Source organism: Dasypus novemcinctus, chromosome 28, assembly GCF_030445035.2.
Source record: "Dasypus novemcinctus isolate mDasNov1 chromosome 28, mDasNov1.1.hap2, whole genome shotgun sequence".
NCBI lineage: Eukaryota > Metazoa > Chordata > Mammalia > Cingulata > Dasypodidae > Dasypus > Dasypus novemcinctus.
In genome coordinates, this window is record NC_080700.1 from 29545372 (window position 1) to 29566063 (window position 20692).

The window sequence follows — 20692 nt, forward strand, 5'->3', positions numbered from 1 at the left end:
CCTTAGCAGTTTGAAGGTATATGAGATGGATCACTAATTTTAAAAAACTTTTATGTTACATCTACATTGTTTATTTAATATTATGCTTTCTTTTCCCAACTGCTTCCAACAGATCAGCCTCCTAGTCCAGGAGGAAAAAATACTTATGCCACGGGAACAACAGCCAAGATAACGTCTGTTTCTACTGGAAATCTCTGCACTGAGGTTTGAAGAAATAAGCTAAAAGATTTTTACTACATTTAAAACATAGGTTTCCTTTACAATATCTGAGATAATCTAATAAAATTTCAGCTTTGTGAATTAGTATGGATTATAATTCCTGAATTTGATGTATTTAATCTTTGTTTATATATGAGTCAGGTAAATTAGTTTTAAATTAATGCGTGAACAAAATAAAATGATTTTTATTATTCTCTGAATAGGAGAATGTTACATTAATTTTTAGCACATTTTAAAAATATACTTTTCAAAAATAGATAAATGAATATTAAATCTGTTGTATGAATTGCTAAATATTAACCTTTCTTTGTTCTTACATTTTACAGGAGCAAACCCCTCCACCTAGACCTGAAGCTTACCCTATCCCAACTCAAACATACACCAGAGAGTATTTTACTTTCCCAGCATCCAAATCCCAGGACCGGATGGTGCCTCCTCAAAATCAGTGGCCAAATTATGAGGAAAAGCCACATGTTCATATAGACAATAATCATTCCAGTATTGCAATTCAGGTTAGAAATAAGAGGTTCTACAAACTTTTCTCAGCCCCCAAAGGAATATAGAAGAGTTTGATAAGATAAAAATTGAGTGATTTCTGAAACACAATTGATATTTTATTTAGAAACAGCCTTGTAATTTTTGTCTTTTTTCCTTTCATAGATTTATGGTTAAGTCTGAGAATAAGGTACAAACGTTAATATATAAAGGGATTTTTTTGTTAAGTTTTGATTAATTAAATGTTAGTAATCTAAAGCCTTAATTACTATTTATAAGGCAACTTCACTGATTGTAGGAGTGAGAAATGAGAACCTAGAGGATATATTTTGGTATTTCATTTTGTCAGAAGCTGTTCTAGATACTGGGAATATAGATAATCATGTTCCCTGCTCTTGAAGCTAATGGTGTGGTTGGGGAATCAGAAAGATAAATACAGTATAGTAAGGGCTGTTAGGGAAGTGGGTTGACTAATAAGTGAGGAAGCTGTCTTTCAAATCTAAGCATAACTAAAAACTGAGCTCCTAGATTAGATTATAGATGATTGCATGGGAGAGCTTTTCAGATAGAAGGAATAGGCATAAAAAACAGAGTTGTGGAAGAATCTGGAATGGTCAGTGTGGCAAGTGGGGGTGAAGGGAGTGGCAAGATTCCAGACTATAAAGATATGTTGAAGCCAGAAAAAAGGGCTTTAGATGACAAGGTAAGGAATTTGGATTTTTATCCACATTAGTGAAGAAGAGGATGTCAGTCTGGATGATTAATCTAGGGAAAATTACTAAGTGGTATTTTTCTTTTTAGAAAAGTAACCGTATAGGAGAATGGATGGTGGAATTAAATGTATTCTTAAAAATAGCTATAGTTTAAGGTGTAGTCTAGGATATGTAACATAAAAGCATGGTCATTTAACAGTTTTCTTGGTTTTACCTCCTTGAAGATAAAATGTTTATGAATTTTTAATAATGTCTTTTGATAAATGGCTGAAGTATAATGGTTTTTTTTTCCTAGCGAGTTACCCGTTCCCAAGAAGAGCTTCGAGAAGATAGAGCTTACCAACTAGAACGACATCGAATAGAGGCAGTTATGGATCGAAAGTCTGATAGTGATATGTGGATAAATCAGAGTTCCTCAGTAGAATCTAGTACATCTAGCCAAGAGCACCTGAACCATTCCTCTAAATCAGTCACTCCTGCTTCCACTTTAACCAAAAGTGGTCCTGGTCGTTGGAAAACACCAGCAGCTGTACAGCCAGCACCAGTGGCTGTGTCCCAGCCCATTCTAACAGACATGCCTCCACCACCGCCTCCTCCTCCTGCACACTATGCCAGTGATTTTGATGGAATTCCAATGGATTTGCCCCTACCGCCCCCTCCTGTCAACCAGATAGGAACTCAGTCTACTCCAGTGGCCGCTACAGAACGGAAAAAGAGAGAAGAACATCAACGGTGGTATGAAAAAGAAAAAGCCCGCTTAGAAGAGGAACGAGAGAGAAAGCGAAGGGAACAGGAGAGAAAGCTGGGTCAAATGCGTACTCAGTCGCTGAACCCTACTCAGTTTTCTCCTGTGACGGTACAACAGGTGAAGCCAGAAAAGCCTTCAACACTACAGAGACCACAAGAAACAGTCATTCGGGAACTGCAACCACAACAGCAACCCCGAACAATTGAGCGAAGAGATTTACAGTACATCACAATTAGCAAAGAGGAGCTTTCCTCAAGTGATAGTCTGTCTCCTGACCCATGGAAACGAGATGCCAAGGAAAAGCTTGAAAAGCAACAACAAATGCATATTGTAGATATGCTAAGTAAAGAGATTCAGGACCTCCAGAACAAACCCGATCGGACTGCAGAAGAGAACGACCGCCTTCGTAAACTCATGCTGGAGTGGCAATTCCAGAAGAGACTCCAGGAATCTAAGGAGAAGGACGAGGATGATGAGGAAGAGGAAGATGATGACGTGGATACCATGCTAATAATGCAGCGCCTAGAGGCTGAAAGAAGAGCAAGGGTAAAGGGAAAAAATCCTTTGGTTGTGCGTATCTGTGATACCTATTCTAACTTCTTTGTGTTGGTTATAGATGTAGCGAACCCTGTGATCTTGGATTAAAAAGTCCCCTCTATTTTACAGGACTTGTCCTACAGAAATGAACCAGAGTTGAAAGGGCTGAAAATTTTCACACAATGCAAATGGAACTTAATGTTGTTTAAATTAGCAAAGTTATAAGTTCTTTCTACACTTCAGTAAAGAGGGCAAGTGGGGACTAGTATTTGTTAATGACCAGTGATAATCTTGATCAGGGCTTGGCCAAGCTTTTCTTAAGCATTTTAGGTTTCCTGGGCCTAACACACACTGCTAAAGCCACTCATCTCTGCCATTGTTGTGCAAAAGCAGCCCTAGCCTGTGTGTAAACAAAAGGGTGGCTGTATTCCCAGTAAACCTTTCTTTGCAAAAGCCTCTGGCCACTTATTTGTTGACCCTTGATCTTGATTATCAGCATTTTATGTAGGTTGAAAAAAGAAACTGTTTAGGACTTCAAATTTACATTTTTAGTATTACTAGAGCTAGAGTCTTCATAGTAATTATACCCTTGGTGTTTATTAATTTAATAAATGGTTATACTTTCAGTTGTAGTATAAAGATACTGAGAACTTATTCATATTTTTCCATATTATAAAAATTAACTGCTTTCGTGATTTGTTTCAAATAAAAGAACAAAAGTAAAATTTAAATTAGTTTAATACTATAAATTGTTAAAATGCCAAATTTAAGATGAAAGCAAGATTACTTATTATCCTGTCAAGAGAATTGTTACCAGAGATAGATGGGCATTTATTGGTAACTTGAGGAGAGTGCTCTTAACCATTTCATGCTAAGTTTTTAGCAACCTTTTTTTTTTTTTTTTTTACATATAGTATAATATTCTGAGGGAAGACGAGCCAAAACGTTTATTCTTTTGTCTTTTGGATTTGGTTTCTAATTCCAGTTCTTATTTAATGCTCTCTGTACTAAAAGGCCTAAAAACCATAACAACTGTTATGAGAAACATTTTGATTTCCTATCTCCTGACAAAATTTAATCTTAGATAACTATTAGCATGGAGCCTATTAGTGAACATAAGAACACATATTTCTTAATATATACGTATTCTGAGCCAAAGGTAATTTTGCCAAAAAGTCAACTAGAATCCCTCTGGAGGCACTTAACTTTATGAAATGAAGACCTAAATGCTAATTGTTGCATTGTTCTATTGGTAAATTCCAAGTCATCAGTAATAAACATCCTTAAAAATGACTATATTTACCATAAATATTATTTTATTTGAAAGAGCAACTATTTGATTAATAACTCAGTACTTTTACCATAAGGATTCCTGGGAGAATTTTCACTTTGTATAACTTCTGTTGCTCATTATCAGAACTCTCCAGCATTCAATTATATAAATTATTTACTCTTGCCATTGTCAGTATGTTTCCCTCCTCTCTAGCCAGCGTTTCTATTAGATACATTACAGATTGTTCATTTTAAAACTTAAATATATTCATGGCCTTGTATCGTCTGTCCCCAAAAACACAAGAAAAGGAAGACTACGTTTTACCACAGTTTAAACTCTGAATATAAAGTTCCTGTTTATGGTAAATAAGTAGACTATTAATATTTCTTACTGTTACAATTATATTCCAACAATAGTAAAAATTTAGCGATTGCGTTGAAACGTTTCTGTAATCTTTTCTGTGAGGACTACCTTTGTTGAAAGTCAGTTTTTACAGATGGTTAAAACACTGAATATTTCACCTCTTTGTATGAATTACAATGTTTGAAAAGCTTCTTATGATAATTTAGTTACTAGTATTTGTGTATTTATCATTATTTACATTAAGAATAATGTCTTAGTCTCCAAATAAGAGAGCTTAGGGAGGTTTTGCTTTTTTAGTTTCTGTATATCTTAATGATGAAAGTCAAATATATGATACCATGTAGACATTTTCCTATTTCTGAATACCATTAAGTTAGTGTGTAGTTCTTTACTTTTCTCATTGTGCTGTCCTTCAAAAAACAGATGAAATAAGATAGCGACAAAAAATGCCAGTGGCGGAATACAGGTCTAAACTTAACTTTTTTTTTTCACACTTCATCTTTCTTTTTTTTCTTTTTTTTTCTTCTCTGTTACCTGCAGCAGACTGCTATGCCAGCAATCTCTGTTCTAGATTTGGTATGTTCTTGTTTCTTTCCCTTGGTACTTTTTTCCTGTCTTGATTTTCTTTTTTTCTTTTAGTGGTGGTGGTTTTATGTTTTCCGTAGATTGAGTTTTCTGTAGGGGAATCCTAGATCAGCATATGTAGTTGAGTGACTCTCTAGAAGCATGCCTTTGAATGTTACTAGATTTAGTTACTCTCTGCTTTTCTCTGTTAATTTTAAGTGTTATTGTTTGTTTATGGTTTTGACCTGTTTTAAGTTTTAGTCATAAAACTGATTTTATGTCTTGTAGTCATAAATATTTGAGCAAATGAAAGAAAATTCACAATGAGTAATCTATTTCATTGTTGTTACTTTAAAAATAGGTTTTAAATATTAAATTATTGGAACCTCAATTGAAATGGTATTGACACAGTTTGCCAAGTAATAACTGTCTAAAGCTATAATCATCATTGGTAGAGTAAGATTGATTTCCAGTAAACATTCTGTTTTTTCTTTAATAGTATCTCACAGGTTTTAGTCTTATCAGCCATACCAGTTTAGAGTCTACTGAAAAATATTTTGGTTAATATTCTATTTTAAATTCAATAAGCTTAATGTCAGTATTTGGGAACTTTGGTCATATAGTGCCCATTATGCTTTAAATATTGTACATATGTCATCCTCTGATAGATTTACATTATGTTCACAGTATTTTTAGTCAGCTTTTGAGTGATATAAAGCTAGTATCAGACTATAAATTAAAACAAAAAAAAATGCTGAATCCAGATTTGACTTTCATGGCTTTTTCACCATATAACAGTCCCTATCCTTATTACTATTATTTTTAAAATTTAAATTAGACAGCACATGATGAAAATAACTATTTTCATCTCCTCTATAGCTCGTTCTTTACAACATCTCCCCTCCTTTATTACTGAAAAGCATATTTTCTGAGCTCTGTGTTTTTTACATGAGACAAAGATTTAAAAAAATAAATCTTTTTCTCCTCTGTGTATTAAGGTGTACTTATAGAACATACCTACATGTATTAGGTACCTGGAAAATACTGACCAGTTAGAGTCATTTCTTTGTGTGAGATATTCATTTAACACGTTTTTTCAGCATCCATTATAATCCAGGCACTGAACTAAGATGTTGTCTTTAAGATTTTAGCCAACTCTGTAAACTCAAAGAATATTTTATAGCATGAAAGAATATTTTATAGCATGAAGAGAAGCAATATTTAAGAATAAGTTTGCACTTGGACTTTTAGTTAAGAAAAATAGCTCAGAGTTTTTCTTTCTTTACAGGTAATTATTTTTTTAGTTTTAATATTGACTTTAACTACCAGATTTTTTTTCTAAGCATTTCTTAGCCAAATTTCCCAGTAAATATTAACATTATCAAAAATATGATTATTTATTGAATTCTTACTGTGTTGGAATTGGCAGGGTACCTTGGGAGAATCTCTTCTGTTAAGAAATTCTCCCGTTATTAAGGAGAATGACAAATATGTGAACATTTATGTAACAACACAGTCGCGTAGTGTTTTTAAGATGTTTTCTTGTCACTAGGTGTGTATGGTGACTGATGGGATAAATGAGGTAGGCATTTTCCTGTTCGAGAGCACCTGAGTTTCAGAAAGTTGAAGGGTTGCCCCTGCTGAATCCTTTTCTTCTCTTTGATCTCAGTATTACACTGCCCCATATCAACCCAGGACCTTCCTCTTCCTTGTCTGTCTGGACTTAGTCCCTTTGTGCTTGCAACCAAATTATGGCTTTAAATACCTTTGCTTATGCCAGTGATTACCGAATTTATATTTCTAGTCCAAACCTCTTTCAAACTAAAGATTCATATATCCAATTCCCTGTGTAACACCTCCACTTGATGTTAAATAGACATCTCAAATAAACACATTCAGAACTAAATTACTCTACCTTCTCTAACCACTTCCCCTCATCAATCTACTCTACTTTCAGTCTTCCTCATTTCCATTGATTCTTCTAGTTGCTCAGTCTAAAAATCTTTCAGTCATCCTTGACCCTTTTTTCATTCACACCCAACATCCAGTCCGTTGAAAAATTCTTTTGCCTTAACTTTCACAGAATCTGACCATCTCCACTACAGTCACCCTAGCCTTAGATACCCGTCTCGTATCTTCAGATACCCTGCCTGGATTACTTCAAAAGCCTTCAGACTTGGTACCTGACTTCTGCCTTTGTTCCCTTTACACATCTTCTCAAATTATCAGGCAGGGTGATCCTATTAGAAATGAGGTCAGATCACATCACTCCTCCTAATTGCCACTTAGGGAGAAATTCAGACTCCTTAAGTGGTGTTCACGGTACTGTCAGTATCCATTCCTCCCTGTCCTCCTTGACCTCATAGCCACCCCCATCCTAGAAGACTTTATTATCCCTTACTGATTTTTTTTTTTTTACACTATAGCAGTTATCCTTTAACATACTATAAATCTTATTCATCATTGTACTTATCTGTCTCTTCTGGTTAGAATGTCTACTTCATGCAAGCAGTGACCTTTGTCTTTTTGTCCAAGTTTCTAGAAAAGTGCTGGCATTTAATAATGTTGCATAAATGGGTTGTGACAGATCTTAGGCCTTTTCCTAGAATGTAATATGGTTTTTCCTCTATTGTCATGCTTGGACCAAATTCCTGAGCTTGGGTCTCTGACCATCCTGACTAGAAACCTAAGAATCAAAATGTTTTCTCCAATTTCAAAGACCAGTTTGATATATAATTCTTGAAATTCCTTAGGGAGAAAATTCCCTCATATCTAAGTTATGATGAAGCACTGTTTAGTCTTCAGAGCGTGTGGCTCTGAGGAGCCAGTTTAATCTTTGGGAAACCTGTAACTTATTAATATCTTGAAGTCTGTGTCCTCCTGTCATGGTACTGTGTGTCCTGTCCCTGGAATCTTTAACTTTTATAGCCCAGTCCGTTAGTTCTGGTAAGGGTTAAGAGGATGGTGGATTGGGAAGTGGATTTGGCCCAATTGATAGACCATTCGCCTACCACATGAGAGGCCCAGGGTTCAAACCTAGGGCCCCCTGACCTGTGTGGTGAGTTGGCCCATGCGCAGTGCTGATGTGCTCAAGGAGTGCCATGCCACACAGGGGTGTCCCCCGCATAGGGGAGCCCCATGAGCAAGGAGTGTGCCCCATAAGGAGAGCCGCCCAGCCTGAAAAGTGCGGCCTGCCCAGAAGTGGTGCCACACACAGAGCTGACGCAACAAGATGACACAACAAAAAAGAGACAGATTCCGGGTGCCGCTGACAAGAATACAAGCGGACACCGAAGAACACACAGTGAATGGACACAGAGAGCAGACAACTGGGGGGAGGGGGAAATAAATAAAAAATAAATCTTTTAAAAAAAGAAAAAAGAAAAAAAGAGGGTGGTGGATATAAACCATAGCTGTTTCACCTGGCTGAAACCTACAAGGCAGCTACCTAGTCCTTTCACTGAATGGTAGAATTTGTAATTTATGCCCTTATTTGTTGTTGGGTACCAAATAATTGCATATATTACTATCTCATTCCTTTTTCTTAGCAAGCCTATAATGTGGGTATAGCAGAAGGGGCAAACTCAGTATTTAAGTGATTTACTCAGTATCACATACAGAAAGTGATAGAGCCAAAGATCTAATCAAAATTTTCTGATTTCATATTTAGTGCTTTTTTCCTACTACACAAAAATGCCTCCTTTTTTATAAAACTCTCCTGACTCACATAACAATAACTAACAGGAAAAATACTTCTTCTTTGGCATAATCCTATTTCCATATCAGCGAAGTTATTTCTTAAAAGATTTTGGATGCGCTTCTGTTTTCCTCACTTGCCTGCCTAAAGCAGGTCTTTTCTCAGATGTAGCTTTCCTGCCTGGTCTTTCTGGAGCACTGTAGCAATTGGCCCTACCCTTGTTGATCATCGTCCCAGGTACAGAATGGATTGAGTTTTTAAAAAAAAAAACCTTATAAAATTTTTAAGTAATAATGTGTAGGAAAACATAATTTGAGAGTTCCATCTTCATAGACACATACCTGTAAGAAATAGCAGACTGTTTTTGCCTATTCAAACTGGCGTACCTTAGGCATGGGAAATAGGTCTGCCCAGAATATCCAAAGCCATAGGATAAACAAATGCATCTTCAGGAAGGGCCAGCTTACTTATATTAAAACCAACATGTATATATATTGTGGGGTTGAATGCAAATTCAAATGATTTTATGAGATAAAAGAGTTGACCTCAGGGAACTTCAAGTGTTTGTAATGGACCAGTTCGAGCCATATCCTCCAGCTTAGTAGTTACTCTTCATTGTCTCTGCCATTAGGGTATTTCAACAGAAGAGGTTAAAAAGCACTAATATGAACTTAGCTATAGATCTTACAACTTCTAATAAACTGTCATTTTTCCTTAAATTAAAAAAAAAAAGTGAGGTATGTATGGGAAGGGGGCTGTCATTTATTGAGTGCCAAGTACTGTTCTAGATGGTTTTACCTGTATTATTTATTTAATACACACAATAATGAGAGAATGACTGTTTTCCTAATGAGGAAATTGGCCCCTAGAGACGAAGAGTTGACTTTCTTTTGGGTAAACAACTAATAAATTGTAAAGCTAGGCTCTGAACCCAGGTCTTTGGTATCGAAGCTGTATCACACTAAATAAATGATAAAGTCAGGGCTTTTTTTTTTTCGCCTTATAGTTTTTTGGAGTGAATTTTTTTAATGGGGGGGGGGGGGCGGAGCAGAAGCAGAAAAAGTCTGTAGAGTAAAATGTTTCTTAAGAGTAATGGGCCAAACAGATTTTTAGTTGTGTTTTCCAGTGAAAATAGAAAGTAAAGGATACTATGATTCTGTTTTGTTTTTTTTTTCTCAAAGTCTCTTAAACATGATTGTCTATCTTTGTAAGAATTCTATACTAAAGAAAGAAGTTATTTCATGGTACAAAATTTTAAGATAGAGTTCTACATACATTTTTTTTAACCTGAAAGTACCTTCTCTTGAATATCAAAACTGTAGTTTAATCTTGTCTATGATTTTTAAAAGCACAGTTTTCTTAGTTTAGAAGTAACTTTAGTCTGGAATATCTTGATTTATTCTACAAGAGTAATTTTTATATCTACTCTGGTCTGTTCTCAAGATAGTATTACATGGCTGCTTTGGTAGCAGTAATATTTCATTCTTTTAAAATGAAAGATAAAAAACTTTAGAGAAAAATGTTTCTTTCATATGAAATAATGAACTAATCTTTTGATTGAACTTCAGAGTGTTAATCTAATAGGCAGTTTGTCACTGGAAATCTCAATCATTAAATTTACAACTTAACTTTTAACTATTACTGAATATCAATAAACTATACATCTTAATAACTTTCTTAAGCTATTTGGAGTAAATAAAAGATTCCCTTTTCTCTACTCTTTGTTGGGGATGGGTATGAAGGGAAGGAGTAAAGCAGCATATCTTTGAAGAACAAAACAATTTATGTTTCAAAATTAAAAATACATAAAATAGTCCAAGAATAAAAAGAAATGGCCTTAATTATTATAGCCCTGTCTGGTTAATTTGCATTACTTTAAAAATTAGTAACTAATGAACTGAATACAAGGAAGAAGACTCTTTGCTTACTACTATCCAAATTTAGAAGAATAAAGGGTTTTTCAGAGAAAATGTTTGCCTGTTTATAGATTTATAGAAGATAACATTCTAAACTTAAGTATGAGAATTATAATTGTTCTTATTGCTTAAAATTATCTATTTTTAAATAATTATATCAGTGTATATTACTCAGAATTTGTTCTTAATTATATAAGGGGGAAAACCTAGAGCATTAATGCAATTTTACATTTTCCCATAAATTACATTTCTGTAGAATATGTAATCTCAAAAGCTATTTTATTTTTTCATCTTTATTTGGGTGGTATTTCTGAGTTTGTACTGATAACTGTTTAACTCTTGGTAAATGTTTCCATGATTGACTCTCGATTCTTCCTGCAGGGAGTTCTTGGATAGAAGTGGTTAGCTTAGCTCTCTTTTTGCAATGCTATGAACAGGAAACTTATTGTTCATCCTTGCTGCTTAGTTCTTAATCCATAGCATTAACTCATGCTACAAAATCCTACAAAATCTGATTTTCCAAACATCTTCTCTGGGTTTATACCTTATGTAGATTATATTAAAGAGAAAGTTTAATTAATTTGCCTTTTTGAGAACTAACGATTTGAATTTTTAAAAGATATTTTATTATTCTTTGATAACATGAAAAGTCTAGAGACACAGGTTAATTTATTACTTTCCCACCATATATAGTATTTCTTTCCCACAGAAATTAAGGAAGAATGAAGTAATGTTTTTGTTTTTTTAAAAAAACCCAAACCCAAAATGTTAACATTTTATATTTTTCCTATAATTAATTTATAGAATGACTAGTTCGTCTATAGAAATTGAAACCCACCTTTTAGGAATTCTATGTAAGGGATTCATGCAGTAATTAGAGATTGAATTAAATGCTTCGAGTTCCCTTTTAATTTAAAAAATTCTCAATCAGTTCTTATTAATGATGTTTGAGAGTGTGGCCTGTGGGTGATCCTGTTGCCCACATCTGTACCCCGATAAGAAATAAGATGGAGAATGCAAGTTTCCAAAGTTTGTCATTATCTTAAGCTGTAACAATAGAAATCGCCGTCTTATATCCAGATGAGAAAAACATGGAATCTGCTGCCATGTTAACCCCTTACCAACTATTTATTTTTTATCTTCCACAAGAGTGGAGATTCCTTGACATTCAAGGTGGAAACTTAAAAAAAAAATTGGAAGAGAAGGGCAGTTGAGTGTATTCCCTAGTTCTATAAAGTGCATTGATTGAGTCTCTTAATTTACATGAGCTTGTTGAAAGAAATCACACTTGTTTAATGCTTGAGTGTCTGAAGTAAATTCCTTCTTTGTGCCGTAATTAATGGAAGAATAACTCTGAAAATATAGGGACAAAGTTCTAGTTAACTTACTTTGAAATTACAGAGCAATAAAATGTGTAAGTTTTTTTGTCCACCCACAGTGATCTGAACCTGGCATTTTCTAGTTAACTTTCTGCGTGTGTGTGTGTGTGTGTATGTGCATCTACCTGTCTTAATTCTGTCCTTTTTATGTCTTGTACTGGTCGAGCTTACTGAATGAAAATTGAAGTTAATTTATTGTTAGTTACAGGATGAGGAACGGAGACGGCAGCAGCAGTTAGAAGAGATGCGGAAACGAGAAGCAGAGGATCGAGCCAGGCAGGAAGAGGAGCGCCGTCGCCAGGAGGAGGAGCGAATAAAACGAGATGCTGAAGAAAAGGTTATGGTCCTCTAAGGGCTGCTAGAATTTTACCACATTAGCTTGAATATAATTGATTGGCTGAGGCAGAGGGTGATAGAAATTATGTGTGTCTTAAGATGCACAAGACAGAACAGGGCCTGGATATTCCCCAGCTTTTATTATTGGACCAAAAACTTTAACCTGGTCTGGCCCACCTACCTCTCTTCTGAACTCTGTCTCCAGATTCCCTTATCTCCTGAGTTTTGTCCCCCTCCAACTTTTGAACTCTTAGATCTGTTTAGCAGTGAGCTTCTTTGCAAAAGGTCTGCGTACTATTTACTGAACATGATCTAGCTTGATATTGTGAAGGTGATGTTTGTTCAGTTATTTTCTAAACTGAGTTTTTACCATGAGGGCAGTAGGAACATAGTAAGAGAGTCTGTGGACATTAAACATTTTAAATAGATTATTTACTAAATTATTCAGTTCAGTTGATGGTAAAGAGAGCAGTGGGGCTCATAAAACCTTATTCAAGGAAAATTTGATTTAGTATGTAATCTGATAAATATTATGATTTATTAATTCATTTATTTCCAGATACTGTTTTCCTCAAGTAATCCTTTTCATTGAAGTTTTAAACTGATTTTCTCATATTCTCAGAATTGGGAAACTTCCAAATGTTGTTCTCTGGATCGTTGGTCTCTTTTCATTTTGTGTGTTTCTTAATTGAGGCTCTTTGATATGGGAGGTCCTAACCATTGAAGTTCACTGTTCAATTTTTGACTGTCCTGAGAAGATTGCATGTTGCTGTATGTGATTTTGGAGAAGCTGTTCTTCTCTATTACTTCCCTTCTGTGAAGGTAGAACTTTTGAGTGCCACAACTTCTGATGGGGAAAAGTTCCATTTTTCTTTATAATTCCTTCCTTGATAGTCCTTGTTAATGTAGTAAACTATAGTAATAGAACATACCCCTTCTACTTTCCCTTCCCCCTAAACACCTCCCCCCAAAAAAACCTTTTCAAAAGCTTTTTGTTGTAACAAGATCTAAAGATATATTAGGCAACTGAACAATCTCTAAGGGTAAGGTTGATAGATACTATGTAACTCATTTGAATGAAAGTAGGATAAATAATATAAGGACACATACTGTTACTGAAATTGGTGATTTAAAAGTTTTATAGACTTTTACCATCTCTTAAAGTTTATTATTATATCATCTATTGTATCTGAACAGCTTTTGAAGTATTCTCAAAGAATTTGAGCTTTCAGGATTAGGTCACCCTTTGAGTCTTTCAGTTGTATAATGGTAAGTCAAAATTGTTGATCTTTTGAAGGAAATCAGATTTCCAAAATTTGAGCCACTTTTAAGTTTTTGCTGCTTTAGGTTTTTTGTTTTGTTTTGTTTTTAGCTCTTCCATGACAGCTTCTCTGGCTGTTTGGAGGATATGCTTTCCCAGTTGAGTGATAGCTCGACTGTCTTATCTTGTGCAGTGAGTTAAGCCTGTGTTAAGGAAGGCTGTACAAATACCAAGGTGTCCATCTGCTTTAGTTAGGCTCAGATCTGTACCTCTGCTGAGACTCAGCAGAGAGCAGTCTGGTTGTTACACGAAAGTAGTCCACATGTAGAAAAGGGTCAGATTATGTATTCTGTGTTGGGTCATTTGAGTTTTCTAGTATGCATTCTCACAACTCATGGTTATGTAAAATACATTTGTATTTTAGTAATGCTTCTATAATTGAGTGGTCAATGTAAAAAGAAGCTGAGTAACCTATTTTTTTATACTGAATGTCCAAAATTAATGGGTATGCTTTGTTGTAGGAAACTGCCATTTGTTGGGTAGAATAAAATTTTCTTGGGTCATGTAATTTTATCTGCTCTTGGTATGACTAAAAGATGATGGTTTGGTTTCCCCTAAAATGTTATCAAGTAACTGATCTTCATGTAATACTAAGATTCTTGATGATTCCATTTTAAAGGCACAAAAGTTATTCTGGATTTGATTCTTTCTCCCCCAAGTGAACAGTTTGTATAGACAATAAGATAAAAAATGCTTTTCCTTCAGGATTTCTCAACATAGATCGAGAAGATAAAGTAAGAAATTTGGGTTCAGGATAATGATTGAAACTAGTATTTATTCTTATGGTTTTCTCCCTCAGAAGGTGAAGCATTGACTATTGTGTATTCAGTGTTTGTGTGTGTGTGTGCGTGCGCACCTACGCGTGCTTCTGTGTGTGGCTCCAAGAGGTAGTAGGGAGAAAATTCAGGCTTAGAAGTTGAAATAGGGGCCGAAAACATTTATCCTAATGCCAGCAAGATCCTAAAATTAGTTACCTTTGGTTGAATGAATTTGAAATTCATTGTACTCCATTCTGTGTAGTAAATATTATTCAAGTTAAGGCAGAGTATTTTGTTAGATCTCTCATTCCCTTATTTACTTCTTTCTTGTGCTCTAAAACTTTTGTCAATCTCTAACGAAACTGTGCTGTTATCTTTCTTAACTGTTAAAATAATTTTGAACACTGTCAACTGTAGCTTGTGCAGATGTATGTCAGAAAAAATGTATGTGTCAAAATATATTTGAATATCGTGTTGCTGTTGCTAAGAATGCCTGGCTCTCTAATTTTCTGTCTGTCAGGGACTTTATTAAGCTTCAGAACGTAAATTAAGAACTGTGGGGGAGCATATTTGTTAGATTATTGCTTTGGGGAAATGAATAATGATTTTATAGTTCATAGTTTCCTATAAACTTCCCTCTGAATAACTGGAAGTAAACTAGATGGCTTAATCACGTACTTCTTGTCACGGAATGAGTACTCTTCTGAATTCACTTTGGTTTAATGAAAAAGTATATAAGTTTGTACTTCTGAAAGTACTAGCCATAGAAAGCTAGTTATAGCCTATTTTTTAGTTTTGTTTTGTCTTTAAACACAGCAGTATCAGGTAAGTTGATATCCTACCAATAAAGGAAAGAGAGAAGGGAGGAAAGAAATAAAAGTCTAGTCACATTAATTCAATGATATAATAATTGAGAGTGGGAAGCCTAGAAATACCTGCGAATTACTTCATTCCTTGCTCTTGAGCAGTTTGATATCAAATAATTTTACTAAGAATTTATTATTGGGTCTTAAAAGAAGACTATTTCCGAATTTCTTTGCCTACTTCTATTATAGAACTGTTATCTTTTAAGTTTTCACTTTCACCTGGATTCATTTTTAGAACTCAGTGATTAAGGTGGGGTTGTTGGGGAAATAAACACTTATATACTCTCTCTGAAGGCAAAGTTGACTCTCTCATTTCTTTTTCTGACGTGTGCACTTTTGTTTATTCCCGCCTACAGAGGCGACAGGAAGAAGGGTATTACAACCGTTTGGAAGCAGAAAGGCGCAGACAGCATGACGAGGCAGAACGGAGGTTGCTGGAACCTGACGAGCCTGGTCTGTACAGACCTCCGCTTCCACGGGATTATGAACTCCCATCCCCATCCCCTTCATCTAGTGCTCCTCCTCCCCCACCTCAACGAAACACCTCTTACCTCAAAACACAGGTCCTCTCCCCTGACTCGCTATTTACTGCCAAGTTTGTTGCATACAATGATGATGATGAGGAGGAGGAGAATTCCAGTCTAGCAGGTCAGGATAAGTACTCCAGCACAAGAAAATCTTACGGTGACTTTCCTCCTGCCGCCCTTAAGCCACAGCAGCCCTCCTGCCAGCCGCGCCCGGTCTCCGACGGCATCTTTCTTTCCAACTCATTCCGGCCACCCTCAGTCAATGCCAACAGTACTGCTCACAAAACAGGCCAGCCCCCTCCCCCTCCAAAAAAGCCAAGTTTCTACCATCCCAGCAACTCAAAAGGTAGAGATGAAAGATAAATTACAAATCAAAGCTGCTTTTTATCTTCATGATTGGAATCTGGGACTCTGTCTGCACACTTGCCACGCTAGTAGTTTAGATCTAGAGAATCACTCACTTTGGAAATTTGATTTCACTTGATCATTGTTCTTGGCAAGGTGATCACCCTCCACCTCCAATTATAATTAATGTCTGTGTTAATATTCTTTTTTTGTAAATGTTTTAGTGTTCTCCAATTACTTTTATACTTTAAAAAGTTCCATTTCTTTGATCACCTGACAACAATCAATGCTTTTCAATTGACTATTCCCTAAATCATTTGAAGTACTGTTGGTCTTGGCTTTCATTCTCTACCTCTTCAAATAATTCTTATATTTGGTTGAAGTGCCTTTTTCATGCATTTTGGTGTCTCTACAGATAAATTTCTGCTTATTAATAGTGTTGTGATTATATTTTAAGTTTCCATTATTGAACATAAGTAGGACTTTCTGTACTGGGTTAAATGCCACATCGTAATGGCTTAATGAAGGACCCACATCTTTCATCATGGATTTGGTTGGTGTCGTTGGGGCACTCTGCTGAGCCAGGTTCATGGGACCATCTTACCATATAAATGCAGGCGGCTTCCTGCCAGGGGCCAAGAACCTAGTTATTTTGAAGTTACTTTATCCCATTCCCTTTTTCCCTCTAACCTGTTTCATTCCTTTCTGTTACCGTCCATTTTCAGAACATCGCACCATTAAGTAACGACACTAGTAGGCAGGCAGTTGCCTTTAATAATAACTCTAAATTGACTGCAGAACACTACGGTAACTTGTGACTGTACCAGGACCTTGAAGCTGTCGCAAACTTAGGTTTAATAAAAAGGTTTTGAGACAGCACTGAATATTATATTTAATATATACTTGTAAATTTGTGGGTTCAAAGTGAAGACTAACCTTACTGCTTTAAAAGAAATTGGAATTTTGGCAGTAAATATTCTCGATCATAGGAACCAGGTATGGGAGTCCTCTAAATTCTGAGTAGTGCAATGGAAAGGACTCCTCTAATAATTCTGAAAGAAGTTGAGTTTCTTTCTAAAATAAGCCATTTAGTTTTCTCTCTTATAGTCCCAATCACTGATAATTGAAAATTTAGTGTATCCATGACTCTTAACTTACATAGCAAAGGAGTTTTGCCAGAATTCTGCATTTATACTCACCTGGATCACAGCATTAAGCATTGAAGCATTGAAGGCTCAGTGTGTCATCATGTTTAGGTTGACTTGACTCAGGAAGCCCAGATTAACGCATTTGTAAAATTTCTTTTGTAACTATCTAGAATTTAGTACCTTTTAAAGACATTTATGGTATAATAAAGTAATTTTTGAAGCAAGCAAGATGCCATCAGTCTCCTTGCATCAAATTATAAGCTAAACTATAGATATTTTGTAAGTGTCATGTCAAATAAAAACGGGGTTTGGTAACAACTGCAGAATATTGTAGCTCAGCATCACTTCTAACCATCTTGGCTTTTAGTCATACTGCTAACCCTTATTTTATTTCACACCTAAAATACCACAAAGGAGCAGGTTATAACCTGCATCTGATTGTTCGAGCTTCTTTGAAGACTTCCTTCGTAAAGTACAAAGCTGTTTGCACCAAATGCAGAATGCATTCTTATCATTTCTTCATCTCACTAACATTGTTGCATTACTGTTTATAACTCTTTTTTTCTGTTGTAAGCATCTGGTAAAGCATGCTTTTGCAAACTGCACTTGGTTTCTTTCACTGGATGGTGAGAGGAATAGAATTGGGATGCAAATTGGACTCAGTAATATGAGATTTCAACATAGCAACTCTTAAAAATATATTATTTACTAACGTTCTTTGAAATTATTTCAAATAATTATATTAATTCATATATAGTTGGCTGAAGATTTTTAAATTTTGAAGACTTAAGTTTTTCCAGTGGAAGAAGCTAATATCATTCCTGAAACAAAGCTCAAAAGATACAACATAAGGTTTTTAAAAACAAAATAAAGAAAAAAACGTAGAATTGAAATAGAAAAAATTCTGCCATGCAAATAATTTCTCTTAAGTGCCCACTATGGATTACCTTAAACTTCAATATATATTTTTGTTTAATCTTTTGAGTCTTTGCTGAGGATGATATTCTATACCAATAATTGTAGGTAACCTAAGCTAAATAAGTAAAGATGCAGTGCAAAGAGGTATCATTTAAAAAGTAATTCAACTTCATCTAAAATATAACATAAGTTTTGCATAGTAGGTCCTTTTATATAGAAAAGAAAAATAAAAGTTTATTTTTGTACAACTTGTTTATAAAGGATAATTTTAATGTAGAAATATTGTAGCAATTTTGTGGCCTATTTAATCCAATACTCAGTACCGTCAATATTTGCTGAATATTTTGAGCAATTATTTCTTCATTATTGAGCAATCATTACTCTCTTCTTGTAAGAAAAAGTTAGTTCAAATGTGAAATTATTGAAATTATTTTCTTTTTCTTGCTGAGTTAACAATAGAAATACATTAGTCTGATTTAATGTGTTATTAATGATATTATCTTACATTTGAATACTTTTTAAAGCGCTTATAAACCTTTTTATCTGCATCATCTCTTTTGCTATTCATTAACCCTATGAAATAGTTAGAGCCGATGTTGTTATTACAAGGGAGGAAACCTACACTGGAAAATTTCATTGCTTACCCAAAGTTGCCCAGCTAGTTAGAGGCAGAGATGGGGCTAATATCCAGGTGTTCTGACGTGTGGACCACTGTTCTTTCCATCACACCATGATGCTCTGTATCTTACCTTTATCGTCATTGTTTTTTGTGTCTGTAGCACTGGTATCTAGTAGGGTTTTAGCTGGGTTTTTTTTTTTGGTAGCTCATTTGTTTAGTAAATTTTATAAATAATTTTAGCCATTTTATTTGGGGGAAAAATAATTTACTAGGTAACCTGAAAAGGGAAAATTTAGTTTATAATTACATCTTAAAAATATTTGTGTTATATTTGCTATCAATGATTTTTAGTAAGAAAATTGTTGAGATCTGGAGTGTGTCTAACAGATTTTATTCTTCTCCCCATCAAGTAAATCTTCTGTGGATTTTTCTTCTGGTGTTATAACAATTATGCATTTTATCTGATTAGCGCCTTTTTTATCTATATCCATTATCACCTAAGACCTATACTGTTGTTTCTAATAATATAGAGCATGAGATCAATTATTTACACCTGTGGGTAGAGTGATTGGATTACTCAGGCCACTAAGAGATTTGCTTTTCAGATTGATCCATCAAATTTGATGGTTCAATTTGAAAATCAAATATGAAGAGCCTTTTTTGCTTTCTTATTTAGTTAATTAAACACCTCATCTTTCTTTGGGCACTGCATCTTTATCATGAGTAAAGTTTTGGAAATAATGCAAGTATATTAACTTTTACGTTTTCTTTTATGGAAAAGGACCAAACTCTTATATGGGATCCACTGGAACAGTTATTGGAGCCCATGATGTTTATCGAGATCCAAAAGAGAAACGATCTAAAAGGTATTTACAGTTCTGCTTCACTAGTATCTCTGTGTTGTATTTGATTCCTTTTCCATTCCTCATGTCATTTTGTATGAGACTCAAGATAGCTGATTGAAATTTCAGGGACTTCATCATACTTAGATGTTTCCCAGCGTACAGTAATTGTCAAGCATAACACAAGCATTTTGTGTTAATAAAAGTTCTATTTCAGACAGGGATATAGGTTTTCAGGCTTTCTGAAATAATAGGCTTTCCGGTTAGAACTTTAGAGGCAGTGGGTTACGCTGCCATTTCCTTCCACCACAGAAGGTTAAGCATTTTAGGGCAATATTCAAATGTCTTCCTAGACTACATGCTAACCATAATGGTATACAAAATATAAATAGAGTGCATGTCTTCACTGACTGTCACCTAGGTTTTATTTAGAAATGCTCTTGCCCAAACAGTTCTTAAAGCATTGAAGGTGAATGAATCAGGAAAATCTTTAGTATCACTCTTTTTTTTTTTTTTAAGATTTATTTAATTTATGTCTCTCTCCTTCCCCCCTGCCGCGGTTGTCTGTTCTCTGTGTCCATTTGCTGCGTCGTCTTCTTTGTCCGCTTGTGTTGTTGTCAGCGTCACAGGAATCTGTGTTTCTTTTTGTTGCATCATCTTGTTGTGTCACCTCTCCGTGTGGGCGGCGCCATTCTTAGGCAGGCTGCACTTTCTTTCGCGCTGGGTGGCTCTCCTTATGGGGCACACTCCTTGCGCGTGGGGCTACCCTACGCGGGGGACACCCCTGCGTGGCATAGCACTCCTTGTGCTCATCAGCACCGCGCATAGGCCAGCTCCACATGGGTCAAGGAGGCCCGGGGTTTGAACCTTGGACCTCCCATGTGGTAGACGGACGCCCTAACCACTGGGCCAAGTCCACTTCCCAGTATCACTCTTATACATATTAAATTATGTATATTTATGGCTCACGTACATATAGGATTTATTAAAATGGTGTCTTTTATTTTTTTTTTATTTTTTTTAAAGATTTATTTATTTGTTTAATTTCCCCCCCTCCCCTGGTTGTCTGTTCTTGGTGTCCATTCGCTGCGTCTTGTTTCTTTGTCCG

At 35.3% G+C, this 20692-nt stretch overlaps 1 protein-coding gene across 8 annotated transcripts in view; it reads left to right on the forward strand.

Moving 5' to 3' along the window:
- AFDN (afadin, adherens junction formation factor) overlaps window positions 1–20692 on the forward strand; it is a 164495-nt gene that overhangs the window by 141059 nt on the left and 2744 nt on the right. For 4 of the 8 annotated variants that reach the window (XM_058289751.2, XM_058289756.2, XM_058289753.2 and 1 more), the window contains 6 exons: window positions 113–204; window positions 546–731; window positions 1723–2721; window positions 12107–12241; window positions 15542–15833; window positions 19524–19608. In XM_058289751.2, the coding sequence (XP_058145734.1) occupies window positions 113–204; window positions 546–731; window positions 1723–2721; window positions 12107–12241; window positions 15542–15833; window positions 19524–19608 (1789 nt within the window). Of the gene's footprint in view, window positions 1–112; window positions 205–545; window positions 732–1722; window positions 2746–12106; window positions 12242–15541; window positions 16059–19523; window positions 19609–20692 lie in introns of all 8 variants that reach the window. The other 4 variants (XM_058289754.2, XM_058289755.2, XM_058289748.2 and 1 more) reach the window with 3 other exon arrangements.